The 17681-nt window shown below is 37.7% G+C and overlaps 1 protein-coding gene across 2 annotated transcripts in view; it reads right to left on the bottom strand.

Moving 5' to 3' along the window:
- top2b (DNA topoisomerase II beta) overlaps nucleotides 1-17681 on the bottom strand; it is a 44701-nt gene that overhangs the window by 12570 nt on the left and 14450 nt on the right. For both annotated transcript variants that reach the window (XM_051663136.1, XM_051663137.1), the window contains exons 8-25: nucleotides 17417-17590; nucleotides 17079-17180; nucleotides 16796-16933; nucleotides 11936-12074; nucleotides 11532-11689; nucleotides 10452-10577; nucleotides 10207-10317; nucleotides 10009-10114; nucleotides 9813-9922; nucleotides 9559-9651; nucleotides 8982-9096; nucleotides 8765-8886; nucleotides 7897-8045; nucleotides 7519-7750; nucleotides 3452-3586; nucleotides 3140-3340; nucleotides 2654-2849; nucleotides 933-1024 (exon numbers count right to left, since the gene is read on the bottom strand). In XM_051663136.1, coding sequence (XP_051519096.1) covers nucleotides 933-1024; nucleotides 2654-2849; nucleotides 3140-3340; nucleotides 3452-3586; nucleotides 7519-7750; nucleotides 7897-8045; nucleotides 8765-8886; nucleotides 8982-9096; nucleotides 9559-9651; nucleotides 9813-9922; nucleotides 10009-10114; nucleotides 10207-10317; nucleotides 10452-10577; nucleotides 11532-11689; nucleotides 11936-12074; nucleotides 16796-16933; nucleotides 17079-17180; nucleotides 17417-17590 — 2499 coding nt within the window. The remainder of the gene's footprint in view (nucleotides 1-932; nucleotides 1025-2653; nucleotides 2850-3139; nucleotides 3341-3451; nucleotides 3587-7518; nucleotides 7751-7896; nucleotides 8046-8764; nucleotides 8887-8981; nucleotides 9097-9558; nucleotides 9652-9812; nucleotides 9923-10008; nucleotides 10115-10206; nucleotides 10318-10451; nucleotides 10578-11531; nucleotides 11690-11935; nucleotides 12075-16795; nucleotides 16934-17078; nucleotides 17181-17416; nucleotides 17591-17681) is intronic.

Here is a 17681-nt window from a genome sequence, read left to right as displayed (position 1 = left end):
AGACTTGTCCTCCACCACCCGGATTGAGGTGAGTAACCACGCCACCACGAGGACATAGTAAGTAGTGGGAATTGGGCATTCCAAATTGGAGAGAAAAGGGGATACAAAAAAAAGTCCTGCCTTACGATAAAAGAGCTTATCACCTTTTAGATACAGACATTGTCTGTTAGTCAACTCAAGATCATGCATGCAGATTAGCTGAACCAGCCTGAAAAACAGCGTTTTTTAGTGTGATCTGAACTAAAGAAGCACTTATATATTTTTATACCATTGTTGTCAGATTTTAATGTTGATTTGAAATATGTTCTTTGATCGTAATCTTGAACAACCGTTTTGGAGATTTCGGTCTTTCCCCATTCAAGCCACTTGTTTACATTGAAAACAGCTGCCCGGGAGTGTTCCAAAGTTGGCCGTCAAGTGGACTGACTTTCCCTGAAAGGGACTTTGGTTCCAGCACTGTTCTTTCATTCTGAAGTGCGCAGTGCATGCAGACTATATTTATTTAAATAAACTGCATCCTTTTGCAGCCTGTTAATCACACTTGGTAATATTGCCATTTTAATTTGATTAATTGTCAAATTGTCATTCAGTCCATCCCAAAAATGTCATACTCTGTGCAATTCAAATTTTACTCATAATTTTTATGACTCAATCCTGCTATTCCATCCACACATAGGGCCCTACCTGTTCTTGTACAACATAAAACTCCTATTTTACCATCAAATCTACTTCAAAGTGTAAACCATCCCTCCAGTTACATGAGTGTCTTTAGCATATTTTTGAAAACAATAATGAATCGTAACAAAATAATTTAACAAACTGGAAATAATGAGCACATTTCAAATTTCATGATGCATTCCACCATTTAGTAAAGAACATTATCAAATCAACCCATTGTCAACAAATACAGTATGTACACGGCTATCGCATACCTTCTCCTGGGCTTTATTCCAGGCAGCGACAGGGTCAGACTCGTATCCTCTCTGTACCAGCAATCTGATCAGATCACGCTTTGATTTGTTCTCTGGAAAAATAATACAGACCGCTAAATCACACTGACAGTGCATGACTAGTGGTCGACCGATATGGGTTTTTTAATGGCCGATGCCGATATCCAGAGAGCAGGGTAGCCGATAGGCCAATACAATGCCGACATATAATACAATTTAATATAATAAATAACAAACATAAAATTGCTAAAAATAAAATAAACTCTTATTTAGCACTATATTTACTCAATTTCACACAAAACATGGATGGCATGTCCACATTAGCAATCGTATTTTCTCAAACAATACTGAATCAAACCAGTTGTACATACAGTGCATAGTGAATAAGACATTTACTTAAAGCACACGTGAAGCGCTTTTACTTTGAAGTTGCACCCGAGTCTATTTAGCAGAGATGGGCCACTTCTATTAAAATGAATGGGAGAAATTAGAACGGCCAACTGCATCCAACGGATGTACATATAGGAAGTCCCGCCTCTTTGATCGTAATCTTGACCAACTGTTTTGGAGATTTTGGTCTTTCCCCATTCAAGTATATAGGAGCTGCACTGCCATGACTGGAAATAGCCTCCCGAGAGTGTTCCAAACATGGCCGACAGTGGACTGACTTGCTAGAAAGACGCAGCGCGAGCAACAATCTCCTGAAAGTTTAAACAGCTTGGATCGCCTGCTTGGATTGTGACCACTGACCATCATGATTTGTGAATGAGAGGAACTTTTGATCCAGATTCGGAAGTTTTGATTCTGGATGATAGAATATGCGCTTCAGAGGAAGATATTAGATGAGCGCTCGACGAGAAGAAAATGCTGGATTTTCGTTCGTGAATTACATCTGTTTAAATGAGATATTTGCATATTTGCAAACGGTATTTAATAGAAGTTTTATTGATATTTGCCTTTAATCATTACAAAAGAACATTAAAAATGACAGGGAACTGCTGAAGAGAGGCTGATAGAATATGTGCTTTAGAGGAAGATTTATGAGCGCTCCACAGGATGCTGGATCTGCCCAAGTTGTGTGAGGTTGGTTTATTACATCTGTTTAAACGAGATATGTGCATATTAGCAGACGGTATACATGATATTAGTTTTATCATTAGCCTTTTTATCATTAGACAAGACAGTTAATAGTTAGAGGGAACTGTTGAGGAAAGAGAGGGAGAATGAAACAGACGAGCACTTTAACATTATGAGCTAAAACACGTCTGCCTCGGCTCTTATATTCGGACTGTTTAAATGACACTGTGTTGCACACAGTAGTAACATGATGCACGTAACAACAAATCGAACCATGACTGGTCGTTTACATGTCTCAGTCGCTTCTCATGCAAGCAGCCGATTTTCGGCGCCCTCAAGAAAAAAGCGCCAAACAGGAATATTTATCGCCTCTGCGTTATATCGGTCGACCACTACACACGACATTCACTTTTGAACATTGAAAACACTGAACCGTTGAGTGCGACGTCTTACAAACAATAAACGTTTGAGAATGTGGCAATATTATAGGAAAATATAGGATTTCACTTTTTAATTGGTTCATTCATGTGTCCTCTGCAGTAAGGCTGTTTATTACTGAACTCAACTGAAGTAGAGAATCACAACAGAACAATGAAATCGGACAGAATTATAGAAAAACATCTCACCGATTGATATTTTTCCTTCAATTTTCTCGAGCACAAATCGAGCCTGGTTGGAGAGTTTGGCCGCCTCTGCTCCCAGACTGCCCACCAGCCAGTCCTTCCTCAGTTTATAATAGTGCAGTCGCAGCTCGAAGAACTCCTTCAGGATCTCCTGCACGGACTCATAACGTTTCAGACAGCCCATGTGATCGAACAGCACCTGCAGAAAACACAAGTCAGGTCAAGTCATTTTTATTTGTTTAGCGCTTTTCATAACACACACCGTTTCAAAGCAGCTTTACAGAATCATGCTGCAACTGAAAATCATGCCTTAAAAATTGTCACCAGAGAGAGAGATGCTCAGAAAACATGAACTCGATACAGTGTAATGTGGAGTTATCTTTACTGAGTGTTTACTTACATTAAGTGCTTTATCACTTTATTATAGATTTCAATATTACAAAAAACTAAATAATTATGTGTTTTTAAAGTTTTTGTTTTTGTCCGTACCATGGAGTTGCAGGTGAGAGATGACTGCAGTTTGAAGACCTTGTGGAGACCGGCTGCCTCTGCCTGTGCCAGCTTCTCCTCTGTCATACGCACCACAAACTTCACTGTGGTGTCAGTGTGGTACTCCTTATAGTCACTGATGAGAGGAGGAGTTTTATCTGTACCTTGCAGCATGGGCTCCAGAACTGACTCCTTATATGCCTGAGAGAGACAAAGAGAAAGATAGAGACACCATTCCTACACCAATATTACAGTAAAAAAGTTCTCAAGTCCAGTTTCTCAAAGTCCTGACACCTGGTCAGGTGATCTTACCTGAGTCCAGGTGCGAACGGGAAGTTCAGTGATCTCAATGGTGTTTTTGTCAAGGACAGACACTTCTCCACTGACCATATACTGGTTCTGCCCCAGCTCATGAATGACACCTTTAAAGTTCTTGTAGCTGGGCAGCTGAGGAACACAAAATAAGTTACACTAATAGATACATTTTGCACACTTCTTAAGGAGCAGTCACGCAAGAGAACTCTGACTTGCAAATTCATACTGAGAAAATAAATTTGACCATACAAAATCCAAAGGTATGGGTATTGATACAGATTCTAATTCATTTCCTGATTCAAATCTGATTAATTTGGGTTTATTTCAGTTATAATGTCCATTTACCTTAAAAATGAAAGAGATTCTCTCTTAGCTGATGCTGTTAATTATACAGTGGACGTTCTAACTTTGTACACTGTGAAAATTGTAATTTGACACAAATACCATGTATTCCATAAATAAATATATCTTGAATTTACATACATTATATTTCATATGTATGTAAGTTGTTAAATGTTTATTTGTACTATTTACAAGTATTTACATTGATATTTAAAACAAGTTGTACAACGGTTCTGTCTCTTTAAAGGCCAAAGTATACTTTGGTTGTCTGCGTTGCTGATTACTCCACGCACAGTATGTGTGACACAAATTTCATCATCAACACAGTCTGCACGATTTTCCTATTCTGTGTGTGTCAAACGCTTTCTTATTCGCTTGTGCTTGTGCAAGATGAGCCGGAACGTGGAAAAATTAAGTATGCCTGAGCAAACAGATTGCGTGGATCTCGTCTTTGGACAAGGAACGAGTCAAACTTTTACTGTCAACACTAGGGATGTGCGGAACGACTAATTTCACTGACGTTTAAACAAAATGTTTGGAGTCGACTAGTCTGAAAAGAAACCAGCCTTCAGAAAACAGTCAAAAAATAGCGTTTATGCGACCCATTTAAAATACTTAATCTATTCCAAATCCGACGCTAAATTCAGATGAAAATGGGCATTTATCTGTGACATGCTCTCCTTAAATTATCATTGTACATTAAATATAGGTCATGACACGCATTCACTGAATCAACGTTAGCGAATACAGGTTTATTTATTGAAAACAATTGAATGAATATGGCAGGACCAATAGAGCAACCATAATAGCCTGTTCTAAATGGAATTCACCAAGTAAATGTTACTTAACATATTAAAACAGTCAGGACATTGTTGAAAATAATTAATAGGTAGGCTAAGCCAAATAAACATGACGTGCACACAGAATAAAAGACAGTTTAACCCATTAAGCAGTCGGCACCTCACTGAAAACAGCCTTCTTAATCAGCAGATTAAAAAAAATGGCATTCCTTGCCTCAAACAGCAAAAATAACACATCGACATGGTCCGGCGAAAGGCAGGACCTGGCTCACCTGAGGCGGCTATCCTGCTCTTGAAAAAACCCGCTCAGCGGAAAAATAACTAACAAGCACACACTGATTTAAAGAAGACTCAAATGTGAAAATATCTGACTTTCAAGCCAACGTTTTGGAAATCCGCTTCCGGTACCACCGTCGAAGTGATTTCTAGAGCTACTTTGCTGAGTTTTCTTGTCTAGCGAGAGGATATTTTCCTGCGCTGAGAGTGAGAGAGAAGCACACGCAGACTGAGGTGAAATTAAACTTTGTATCTGCTCCAGATATCCTCTTTTTTTAAATAGTATTTGTATTATTAATTCTATTTAAAATATGTAACATTAATATGACAGTAATTTAAGTGCAGCCTCGTAAAAATATAATCAAACGTAATGTGTAAAAATGTTGAACAGTTTAATGGGGGAAAAGTAATTCCAGTGCTGACTAGTAGCATCAGAAACGTTTAGTCGACTAGTCAACTATTCTCACACATCCCTACTCAACACACAGTGAAATAATCTCGCTGCTGAACTTCTTCTCCTCTATATGACTCAATTACTGCTGAGCGAAATCTGAACATTTACCAGCCATGGAGAATTACAGAAATATTTAGTTGCGTAGTGCTTCAAAATTTAAAATTTGGGGTGGGATTATCAGTCTGCCTAAATTTGGCCACATATGCGAGTGAGCTTTTTATTGGGTTGCACACAGAGTAAGAGATCGATCTTGGGATTTTAAGAATATATATTAGGTTTGTTCAAATAAAGACTGTGATTAATTGGAAAATCAATATTTTAACCCAGCCCTAATATTAAGGAAATAAAAAAAGAGACATTTGTACTAGGGCTGGGCGATATGGAACAAAAATCATATCTCTGTATTTTTAGGCTGAATGGTGATACACTATATATATCTCGGTATTTTCTACGAAGTGGGCAAATGTTCAGTTGTAAGTCAAAGCCACAAGTGAGATGGTAAATGAAGCTTGCAACGTGCTTTGTTTCAGGGCAGAAGACTTTTCGGCTGTGAAGGCTTTGCGGCCGGGGTTGCAGCAGCAGCACGAAGTTTAAAACACTCTTCGTACTGCAGTTTATGTTTGCCCCTAAAAAAATCCCACAATGCACTGTAAAAACCAGGGAGCATCGTTGCCCACTATTGGCCACGTTGCCTACGTCCTCGCGTCTTCTGAAGTCTCTCAAGTCGTTAGATGACGAGCACAAGTGTAAAACTATGAAGTCCAAGCATTATTTTCTCTTAAAACGAGATGTTGTTTGCAATGTCTTTCATTCATAATTACCATGAAAACAATCTTTTAAATATTTAAGTTGTTAAAAGAATGTTTAAAATACACTCCTTTATATTTTGATTTCTTTATGCCATTTATCTGTTATAATAGACCTTTTTCACAGACTGTGATGACGTGTTTTCACCTTATTTATCAGTGTAAATCTCGCAATTTTTTTTATATTATACATTTTTTTAATATTGAGTGTAAATTTAAAACATTATGCTTTGTGTTATATTACCCTGGAATTAGTTTTAAAAAATGAATTACCACAGCTGTGAGGGGGGTTTCTATTACAGCTGCTGAGAGAGTGACAGTAAATTTTACTGTCTTAATCCACTGCTCTCTTTTTTTTTTCCTCTTCTGGAAAGTCATTCAAACATAATAGTGGATTTTTTTATTTAGCTCTTGGAGCAATCGGGTAAGTGAAAATAATATTTGCTAAGATCTCCAATTCACTCCCATTCACCGCTGTCAAAGTTTACCCTGCAAACGTTTACTTCCGCATTCCAGAACATGGAGTGTGAAAAAGGTCTATAACACTGTACATTTGAATATCTTCAATGAAAATGAATGATAGTGTCATTTATACAGCGATGGGGCTGATTAATAACAGCTGCGCTACAATGCGCAAGCTCGTTAATGTGTCGCGGGTGATTGAGTCACAAGTGTCCCAATGTTCAGTGGATCAGTACCCTTACCAGTGCTCGAATTCCTGTTAATGATATACTGCTTCACGACACAGGGACGACATAGGGAGCTAGGCAGCTGATTGAGACACAGGGTGAGCTTTCTTCGGCAGTGTGGACCGGCGCTTTTTCTCCCTCCATGTTGCAGGAGAACTTGTGAGCGAGTGGGGCAGGGTTTGCGCGCAGACAGAGGAGAGATGCAAACACTGCAATGGCTTTTCGGAAGAAACGTGTTATGTAACGCAACATCAAACTATATCGATACAAACGGTATTGTCTCATCCTATATCTCATTTAAAAATATATCAATATATCTTAAAAAGTCGATATACAGTCCAGCCCTAATTTGTACTGCAATAAACGTAATTTTACGTGATGTATTTGTACATAGCGACCCGACTAGACATCACAATTTCTAGCTCAAAAATATTGTGAGTTTGGGGTGGGATTATGAGTCTGTCGAACAATGGAAGACGGAGAGTGTTAGAAACTTGTTTGAAAACAGTCTTTACTTGTGCAATTCTGTTGGTGCCACTAGTGGCACAGAAATTACTCATTGCACCTGTAAGAAATGAAGCTTGCACACTAAACAGTAATATAAACAGAATCAGAAATACTTTATCATCTCAGCAAACAAACACTTGTTCTAAAACTGTCAAACAAGCAATGATCATTGCAAGTGTAAATGTTTTACCATGGGTAGAGGGTCCTGATTGTTGAGCATACGGTTGATGTTGTTAACAATCTCTCGCGGGTCATAGTTGGGGATCTTACAGGCCCAGCCAGTCCCGATGCCCTCAGCTCCGTTCACCAGCACCATAGGAATGATGGGAATGTACCACTCTGGCTCCACCTTCTGGTTGTCATCATACAGGAACTTCAACAGACTTGAGTCCACCGCAGGAAACAGCAGTTTGGCCAATGGACTAGCAGACAAGAGAAAACCATACATATGAACATCCTGAAGATCTCAACATCTCAATAATATTAGACATCGAAAAAGCCCAGCATGCACCAGCGCACATGCTCTAACCACTCACAACACAATTTGCCAAAACCAAACAAGTCTTACCTGAGCATGGTGAAGATGTAACGAGGACTGGCAGCGTCTTTACCGCCATTGATGCGAGTACCAAACTGACCGAGAGGCTGAAGGATGTTGATGTTGTTGCTGCCCACAAAGTTCTGGGCCAAATTGACAATGGTCATCATCAGGGCTTGCTGCATGTAAGACAAAAATGTTTATTTAAAAAACAATTGTTTAAAATCTGTCATTCTGTTATCACAACATCATAATATTCTCATCAAACAATGTTATTTTGAGTCACAATATTTTTGCAAATGTAGGAAATCAGAAATCTGAGGAACAACCCATATGTTGTTGACTGAAGAAAATATTTGCAAAATTTGCAACTAAATCTGAAATATCAGGAGATGATGTCGAGAGCTGCACTGGGGTACCCCAAGGCTCTGTCCTGGATCCTTTCCTGTTCATCCTCTACGCAACAGATTTCAAGTATAAGACAGACTAGTATCACCTGCACTCTAATGACTACTTCCATCACAGGCTGCATCAATAGACGAGTCTGACAACAGCAGCTACAAGAAACAGGTGTAGAACTTTGTATTGACTGTGTAATGAGTCATGGTCAGGCTGTACAAGTCATCACAGTGTTGTCAGAAACACCTATGAGCAGGCCCACATGGAAATTGCATGTGCAGAGCTCTGAAGATTTTCAGAATTCAAGTGGCTATCTTGTGTGCATGTTCGTTTGCAGTCCATATTAGATGTGGCTGCTGTTTTACACTACATTCCCACTCACAGATAAATTCTGTTTGCCTGTCTACATATCTAATACTGCACACTCTACAATATTTAATGACCAGTTATTGTATTGTATTAAATGAGCAGTTAATGTAATGAAACGGTTGTTACAAACTTCGCCATGGTGGTACGCAGACATCTCAGCCACAGATCCGGCCAGCTGGGCCACCTTGACTTCTCTCTTATCATTCCTCTTCACACAGGTGAACAACACCTTCCTCTGACCAGGCTTCAGACCTGCATGTTTCCATACAAGCAGCAGTTGTTGATTTTAAATATAAATAATCATCATTTAGGTTAAACATTATCAAGACAATTGTTTTAAAACACACCGTCAACAAGTGAGGGAATAGATCGCTCATTGTCTGAGTTGGAGAAGAGAATCAGCTCTTTGTTGATGAAGTCGTTGTAGGACAGGTGTCGTGTCGAGGTGCCGTACAGGAATTGCTTTGATGAGAAAACCAGAACAACAATGAAAGATCAGAAACATTCATTAAGTCCCTGTTAGGAGCTCAACTGTTGAGTACATTTTTTAAATGCATACATGGTAGTATTTGTTCAAAATAATTTAATTTATGCTGATTTTCATTTTTTTAAATTAACTGTTCTGACTGGATGATTTTCGTTACTGAATTACAGGAATGGGGGTATTCAAAATTATCTAGAAAATGTCAAGTGTTTTAGGTACAAAATCTGGTACACAAAATGGGTTTAATTTTTTCATGTAAAATATTAATTATTGTTTATCTTTTGATTTTGGGGTGAATAATGAACTTGACATGTTTCTATAGCACCTCTTTATGTATATACGTTCACATGACAATCATTTTGTCCTCTTTTATATGCTGATATGTTGATGTGACAATCATTTCTCCTGTGTGAGTTGGAGTGTGTGATTGACAGCTGTACCTCAGGTAGTCCATGCATCCTCCTCTGCCGTCTGTCTTCCATGAAGTTAGTCAGCCACTCTTTCCTGTCATCTGTTTTCTTCTTACTGAATGCCTGATCACATAATACACACAGTCAACCAGCTGTCTGATGTAACACAGACGGAACACAGCACCCAATACAGTAGAAACACAACCCAACACCAATAAACTGAGTGTAGCCCTGAACTAGACATTCACAAACCAGTGTAAAACTGTATGTAGCGCAAAACTAACCAGTGTGATGGCTGCGTCATCTTCTGTGCCGTTGTATTTGAACATAATTCGATGTCTCTCCATGTCGGCAAAATACTCTTTTGCTTCTTTGCTTGTGCTGGTACCCAAACCTGATAGGTATGAAAGAAACACACAATTGTGAACTCAAGTTTTTAGCTGCAGTCTCTTTGAAATAAGGAGTCCAAAGAAAACAAACCTTTGTAGTACTTTATGTGCCATGTTTTATAACTTTCTGTGTGTTTCTTCCACTCCTCAAACTCTGGGATGCTATAGAACGCAACCTCCTGCTTGTTCTTATTGGCCTGCAGAGAAAGTTTTTGAGTTAAGTGTAAATGATTTACAGCAGCAATCTGAATGCTTGTGTGTTGAACACAGCGCTGGATGAGTGTTGTACCTTGACGATGGGTGTAATGAACTCCTCCAGGAAGGTGTGCTTCAGCAGAGATGGCCAGTTATGATGGAAGAAGTTAATGAGGAGACCTTTGATGTGAGAGCCGTCTTGATCCTGGGAGTACACAACACAAATCTTACTTACTGTAATAGAAACGTCCCTGCATACTAACTGATCAGCAAGAACTCATTCTCTTAAAAATGAAAAACAATAAAAACAGACAAACTAAAGCAAATATAAAAACACACCTGATCGGTCATGATCATGATCTTTCCATAGCGTAAGCTCTTCAAGGACTCTGGGTCATCATAGCTCTTCTTGTACTGAAGACCCACGATCTTAATGATGTTGTTGATTTCTGCGTTCTCCATGATCTACAATCAAAACGGGTCAAATCCCAATAATGTAAAAACTAAAACTGGCCCAAAACTATTGTGTTTCTTCAACTTTTCATGTCCTAGGGGTTGATATAAAGAAACTGTGATCATCTAAACAAAGACTGAAATAAACATAAACCATTTCAATATTTATTGTTTGAAAATTATTTCTATCAATTTTTCAAAAAAAACAGTCCCACAGTTGTGCAGTCATTCACACCACACCAAACAATTCTGCGCCTAAAGTTTTTTCAAAAGTTAGTGTACTTGTTAACCAAGTGGACGAAAGTGTGAGTGAAGAGCATGCTTGAGATGAAATATGAGACAAAAACAAAGAGAATGAAGAAAATAAAGATAAATCAAAAGAAATATCACTTGTGAGCAGAAGATTTTTATTGGCCGTCATTTCCAATCAAGCTGTAATTTTGCCAAATTATGCAAAAAGTGTTAAAATATTATTTAATTGTGTGTATTTAGGATACATAAAATGTTAGATATGAAATTAGCCGTAGCAAGACAAAGGAGTCTTTCATTTTATTTCAAAAACATTAAAAATTTAATTTCCGTCAGTGTCATTTCCAGCACAGAATTCTGTTCAACACAAAAAGAATTTGAGATGTGCTGGAAATTAAAAAAAAAAGACAAAAATTGCATATATTACCTGTGATGCGTGTGTATACACTGTCAAACATGGTTAGCCAAAAAAAATTGAAACTAGTGAGAGTAAAACAAATTTTCACTTTCTACAAATCCACAGTGCTAAAAGTTCCCAAACACCCATATAGACCTGTATTCCTATTATTTATCTAACTTATCTTATTATTTTTCTTTTGATTTTGGGGTGAAATGTGACTCATACATGTTTTAACTGGTTTTATGAGATTCATCCACATATGCTTTAAAAAAAGCTCTTAAAGTCATATTGTCTCCTGGAGGTTTACTGAATCTCACCTGTTTGTGTGTGGCCTCCCTCACATTGAGCATTTTTCCCCTGAGTGGAAAAACTCCGTACCGATCTCTCCCGATCACTCCTAAACCAGACACGGCCAGAGACTTTGCTGAATCTCCCTCAGTTAGGATCAGAGTACACTCAGAAGAGTGCTTCCCACCTTCATGATACAGAGATCAAACAGCACACAGTCAGAGGAGAATCCATTAACATCTTCAAAACATAGAAGAAGGCCTACAGCTGCATAAAGATAAAAGTAATGCTGCCATGCATCAAGATAATGTCAATGAGAGCAGAAAATAAGTATTAATCTGCAAAAGCTGAAAATTTGGCTGTTCTCAGTCTGAGAGTACACCATGACTGTCCTGACAGACCTGTCAGAGCAGTTTAGGTGTCATGGACTCACCAGCATCATTGGCGTCATCTAGTTTGGGGATTCCTTTAATCTTGCTGTGTTTGACAGAGGAGCATTTCTTATTCAGCTGCGTCTGAGCTTTAAACTTCACCCAGTTCAGGATGCTCTCCACGATACCACAGTTTGTGGCCTGTGGCAGGAAAAATTACTCTTCAGAACCACAACTCGAGTTATTAATGCATATTATTACACATCTTATAACAATAATAATAGAGTAATGATAATCGTTATTCATTTGAACTGCACAATGTGGACTTTAAGACATCACAGCATGATTTTCTGTAAAGCTGCTTTGAAACCATGTGTATTGTAAACAGCACTCTACAAATAAAAATGACTGGAATTGACTTGAGGCCAGAAGCTCTTGAATGACAAGTATTACAAGCACTTTCGACATTTAATCATGTGCAGAATATGAATTATTGATATCAATAACTCAATTTTCACTAGTCAAAAAGCTAATTCTTGATATCAGCAATGGAATTACTACAAGTAAAAATACTCTGAAAAAACTATATAAATTTTATATAAAAATATTTTGATATCAGTTTGCACTAGTAAAAACATTAATTCTTCATGTCAGAAATGAAAGTTCAACTAGTAAAAGTCATAATGTTTAAAATCTGCAATTTCACTAGTAGAATTTCACAATGATTTGTCATTCACTCCTGTTCAAAACACAATTAAAGATATCTAAAATACATTTCTTAATAGTTAAAATTCCAAATTCACATATCAGCTAATCTTAGTAAAATATATAATATTTGATATCAATAATTACTTTATTACTAGACCAAATATCTATTCCTGATGTCATCAACTGAATGACAACTAGAAAAAAGTGCTAATTTTTGATATCTGTAATTTACTTTTCACTAGTGGCAATGTTAATTTCAGATATCAGGAAATGGGTTTCAGATATCTAAAAATGTAAGATTAATTAAAGATATATTGAAAGGCTTTTTTTCTAGTTACAATCACATGAAAGAAATCTCAAATTAACCAAATTACAGACATGAAAAATAAGCATTTTTACTAGTTGTCCTTCTACTGTTGATATTAGAAATGAACATTTAATCTAGTAACAATGTAATTATTGACATAAAATATATATCATTTTTACTTTTAAGAAGTATATAACTGATATTTGTATTTGGCAATTTAACTAGTAAGAAATGAATTAGTGGTGCACCGATCAGGACATTTGAGGCCGATACCTAGAGCTGTCACCATTATGAAATTTGGCTGATGATTAATTGTCAAACAAATAATTGCGATTATGATGATTAATTGTCTGTTTGAGGGCTATGATGATTAATTGTCCCTTCAGGGCTTTCATGATTAATTGTCATATAAATTGTCATAATTCTTAAGGCAAAAGTGTGCTTCATGCATCTTAAGAAGTCATTTTTACATATTTAATTTAAAATATATAAATCAAATAATAAAATTGGGATATAAGATTTTCTTTTAAGGCTTTAAAACTATATGAATGACATCAAAATATGTTTTTAGATATCAGCATATTTCAAAATACTTAAAATATGTCTCTTTGGTCAACTTTAGTTTTGGTCAATTTTACATTTACACTGAAGTTTTTGGAACTTATTAATATATATACAGGTGCATCTCAATAAATTAGAATGTCGTGGAAAAGTTCATTTATTTCAGTAATTCAACTCAAATTGTGAAACTCGTGTATTAAATAAATTCAGTGCACACAGACTGAAGTAGTTTAAGTCTTTGGTTCTTTTAATTGTGATGATTTTGGCTCACATTTAACAAAAACCCACCAATTCACTATCTCAAAAAATTAGAATACATCATAAGACCAATAAAAAAAACATTTTTAGTGAATTGTTGGCCTTCTGGAAAGTATGTTCATTTACTGTATATGTACTCAATACTTGGTAGGGGCTCCTTTTGCTTTAATTACTGCCTCAATTCGGCGTGGCATGGAGGTGATCAGTTTGTGGCACTGCTGAGGTGGTATGGAAGCCCAGGTTTCTTTGACAGTGGCCTTCAGCTCATCTGCATTTTTTGGTCTCTTGTTTCTCATTTTCCTCTTGACAATACCCCATAGATTCTCTATGGGGTTCAGGTCTGGTGAGTTTGCTGGCCAGTCAAGCACACCAACACCATGGTCATTTAACCAACTTTTGGTGCTTTTGGCAGTGTGGGCAGGTGCCAAATCCTGCTGGAAAATGAAATCAGCATCTTTAAAAAGCTGGTCAGCAGAAGGAAGCATGAAGTGCTCCAAAATTTCTTGGTAAACGGGTGCAGTGACTTTGGTTTTCAAAAAACACAATGGACCAACACCAGCAGATGACATTGCACACCAAATCATCACAGACTGTGGAAACTTAACACTGGACTTCAAGCAACTTGGGCTATGAGCTTCTCCACCCTTCCTCCAGACTCTAGGACCTTGGTTTCCAAATGAAATACAAAACTTGCTCTCATCTGAAAAGAGGACTTTGGACCACTGGGCAACAGTCCAGTTCTTCTTCTCCTTAGCCCAGGTAAGACACCTCTGACGTTGTCTGTGGTTCATGAGTGGCTTAACAAGAGGAATATGACAACTGTAGCCAAATTCCTTGACACGTCTGTGTGTGGTGGCTCTTGATGCCTTGACCCCAGCCTCAGTCCATTCCTTGTGAAGTTCACCCAAATTCTTGAATCGATTTTGCTTGACAATCCTCATAAGGCTGCGGTTCTCTCGGTTGGTTGTGCATCTTTTTCTTCCACACTTTTTCCTTCCACTCAACTTTCTGTTAACATGCTTGGATACAGCACTCTGTGAACAGCCAGCTTCTTTGGCAATGAATGTTTGTGGCTAACCCTCCTTGTGAAGGGTGTCAATGATTGTCTTCTGGACAACTGTCAGATCAGCAGTCTTCCCCATGATTGTGTAGCCTAGTGAACCAAACTGAGAGACCATTTTGAAGGCTCAGGAAATCTTTGCAGGTGTTTTGAGTTGATTAGCTGATTGGCATGTCACCATATTCTAATTTTTTGAGATAGTGAATTGGTGGGTTTTTGTTAAATGTGAGCCAAAATCATCACAATTAAAGAACCAAAGACTTAAACTACTTCAGTCTGTGTGCACTGAATTTATTTAATACACGAGTTTCACAATTTGAGTTGAATTACTGAAATAAATGCTTTTCCACGACATTCTAATTTATTGAGATGCACCTGTATATAATGCTCTTTGATGAAACCCACGAGCCATTATTTCTCATGAAGCAAAACCTTTTTTTCATTTTCATTTAAATTTTTTCATTTTCATTTTCAATTAAATTTTCATTTAATCATTTTATCACTCCACAGTCCACAGGAACAGAGTAAGCATGCGTCACCTCCTCTGTGTCATTAACAATGTGTGAATGAACCTGCTTTGACCAGGAACATTTGCCATTACCCGATCGTTAAATTAAGTGAAACCAGAGCGCTCAGCGTTCACTATCAACGTTTACCTTTGCTCGTTTATATTTTCGTGGGAGTTTGGCACGAGCCTCTGCTGACGGTGCGCGCATCAGAGCATTTGAGAAGTATTTCACACGCTCTTCCGGACAGGAGCTGCCCTGGGTTGATGTCAGAGGTGCAGCTCAGTGGCACTCGGAGTTCAACTGAATGACACACAAACGTGGCGTTCATAGCATTTATATTTTCGTTTAAAATTCCCTTATTTGGGCATTAAAATGTGATTGGAATTTGAAGTGCACAATAATCAGATGATTTTTAATAATCATGACAGGCCTACTGATCCAATCACCGGCATTTACAGTATTTTTAAAGTGCCCTTTACCACACTTTTACAAGTTATATGCTGCAGTTATCTGTTTATATTGCATTCAATTTACATCAATTTTGAAATGCTAACATTTATTTGAATAGAAAACTGTTCTGAATAGTTCTGTTGTCTCTATCAAATATCATTGTGACATCCTGGCAACCAGTAAAAACCGTGAGAGCATCACACACAGCAGAGATACGTTCAAAAATAAGAGATATATATCCATTACAAGCTCCAAAACCACTCCAGTGTGAAATCATTAGTATCTATGATTTGTTTTGTTGTACCACAACTCACTTTATTATTAATGTTAATACGTAATTGCTGTTATTAGTGGTATGGTATATCTCTGATTTAAACTGGGGTACTCACAAAATAGCACTGGGATGGATGAGTGACTGATGAGAGATTAAGAGTGTGCATGTTTAAGTGAGTGAAACTGAGAGCGTGAATAATCGCTCCACACACCATCTGACTGTCACGACTCGCATCTTTATTTGTTGTTTAATTCGTTTTAACATCCGTTTGGAGTATCTTTGTCCTTTCAGTGTCAGAATTACTACCGCAATGACTCTTGAAAATGGGAACCTTTATATTTATACACTTAATTCATCCACATTTTTAAAACAAACCGGCATATTCATCTAAATTACATCATGTCTGAAAATGTGAATTCTCGAATGCTTAAAATTGCCAATAACTCATGCTCCAGTGGCCGAAGTGTCCGAAGTGCTTCGAGGGCAGAGCAAGTGCTCATTCATAACAGTAGCAGTTTATGTGTGATTTCGTGTATGATGCAATTAAAAAAGATTGGCCCTGAAACTGGTCACGATCGGCCGAAATATAGGACGAAAACCAACCCTTTTGCGTTAATTACAGATATTTGTAACTTAATTTTGAACAGTAGTGATGACAGAACCCTGTAAAATTCTACAAGTGAAAATGCAAGTTACAGATATCAAAAATGTTTCTGTTTTTTTTTCTAGTTGAAATTCCATTTGTTTTATATCAAGAAAGGTTATTTCCGCAGGTGATAACTTTAGCACGCTTACCGCTCTGATGAATTTCTCAGAGAGAGCACATTTGGAGCCGAAGCTTTTGGTCTGTAGAGTCATGTTCTCCTTGGTCTGGGAATCAAAGGTTGGGTTCTCGATGAGGGCGTTCACAAACACCCATACATGGTTCTTAACCTGAAAAAAACCCCCAAAAAATACAATGTTCCCTAATAAATGAACTAATTGCACACAGCACTTAAGGTACTTAAGACTAACATATTCTTGACTTATGCTGAATAGATATTCTAACTGATGAAAGTGTTGAGAAGTGAGCGCTCACCTGGAATGGTTTGACGGAGACTCCAGCTTTGTTCTTCTTCTTCACCACTTCAATCAGTTTTGCCACAATTTGGTCCACAACATAGTCAACATGTCTGCCGCCCTGAGAAAACAAACAACTCGTGAGTATAACACATCGTTAGCATTTATTACATGCATCTTAACACCAGAGCAGGAGGAAATTAAAAAATACAGACGTTTGAATAACAAAAGCTGAAGCTATTAAAGAGTAAGCACATAAACTTGAATATACATTCAGCCTTTATTCTTGAATCCTTAAGGCATTGTGTGTTAGACTACAGCTGTGCTGCTGTATAAAAAAGAGTGTGTTTGAGAGACCTTAGTAGTGGCGATGCTGTTGACAAAGCTGATCTGCTGAAAGCCCTTCTCACTCATAGTGAGACACACTTCCCAGCGATCATTCACCGTCTCATTCACCACCTTCAGAGCAACACCCGTCTCATCCAGCTTATCCTTCACATACAGATCCACATAACTGCGGAAACCATTCACCTGCAGCACAGGACATAAACACATGACACATGCTCTCACTGTCTCCTATATCTATTAGTTTCATCACACTGACTGTTCTGATGAATGGAAT

This window comes from Myxocyprinus asiaticus, chromosome 30, assembly GCF_019703515.2.
Source record: "Myxocyprinus asiaticus isolate MX2 ecotype Aquarium Trade chromosome 30, UBuf_Myxa_2, whole genome shotgun sequence".
Classification (NCBI taxonomy): Eukaryota; Metazoa; Chordata; class Actinopteri; order Cypriniformes; family Catostomidae; genus Myxocyprinus; species Myxocyprinus asiaticus.
The sequence above is the reverse complement of the archived record's forward strand: the minus strand, read 5'-3'. Positions and strand labels throughout refer to the sequence as shown.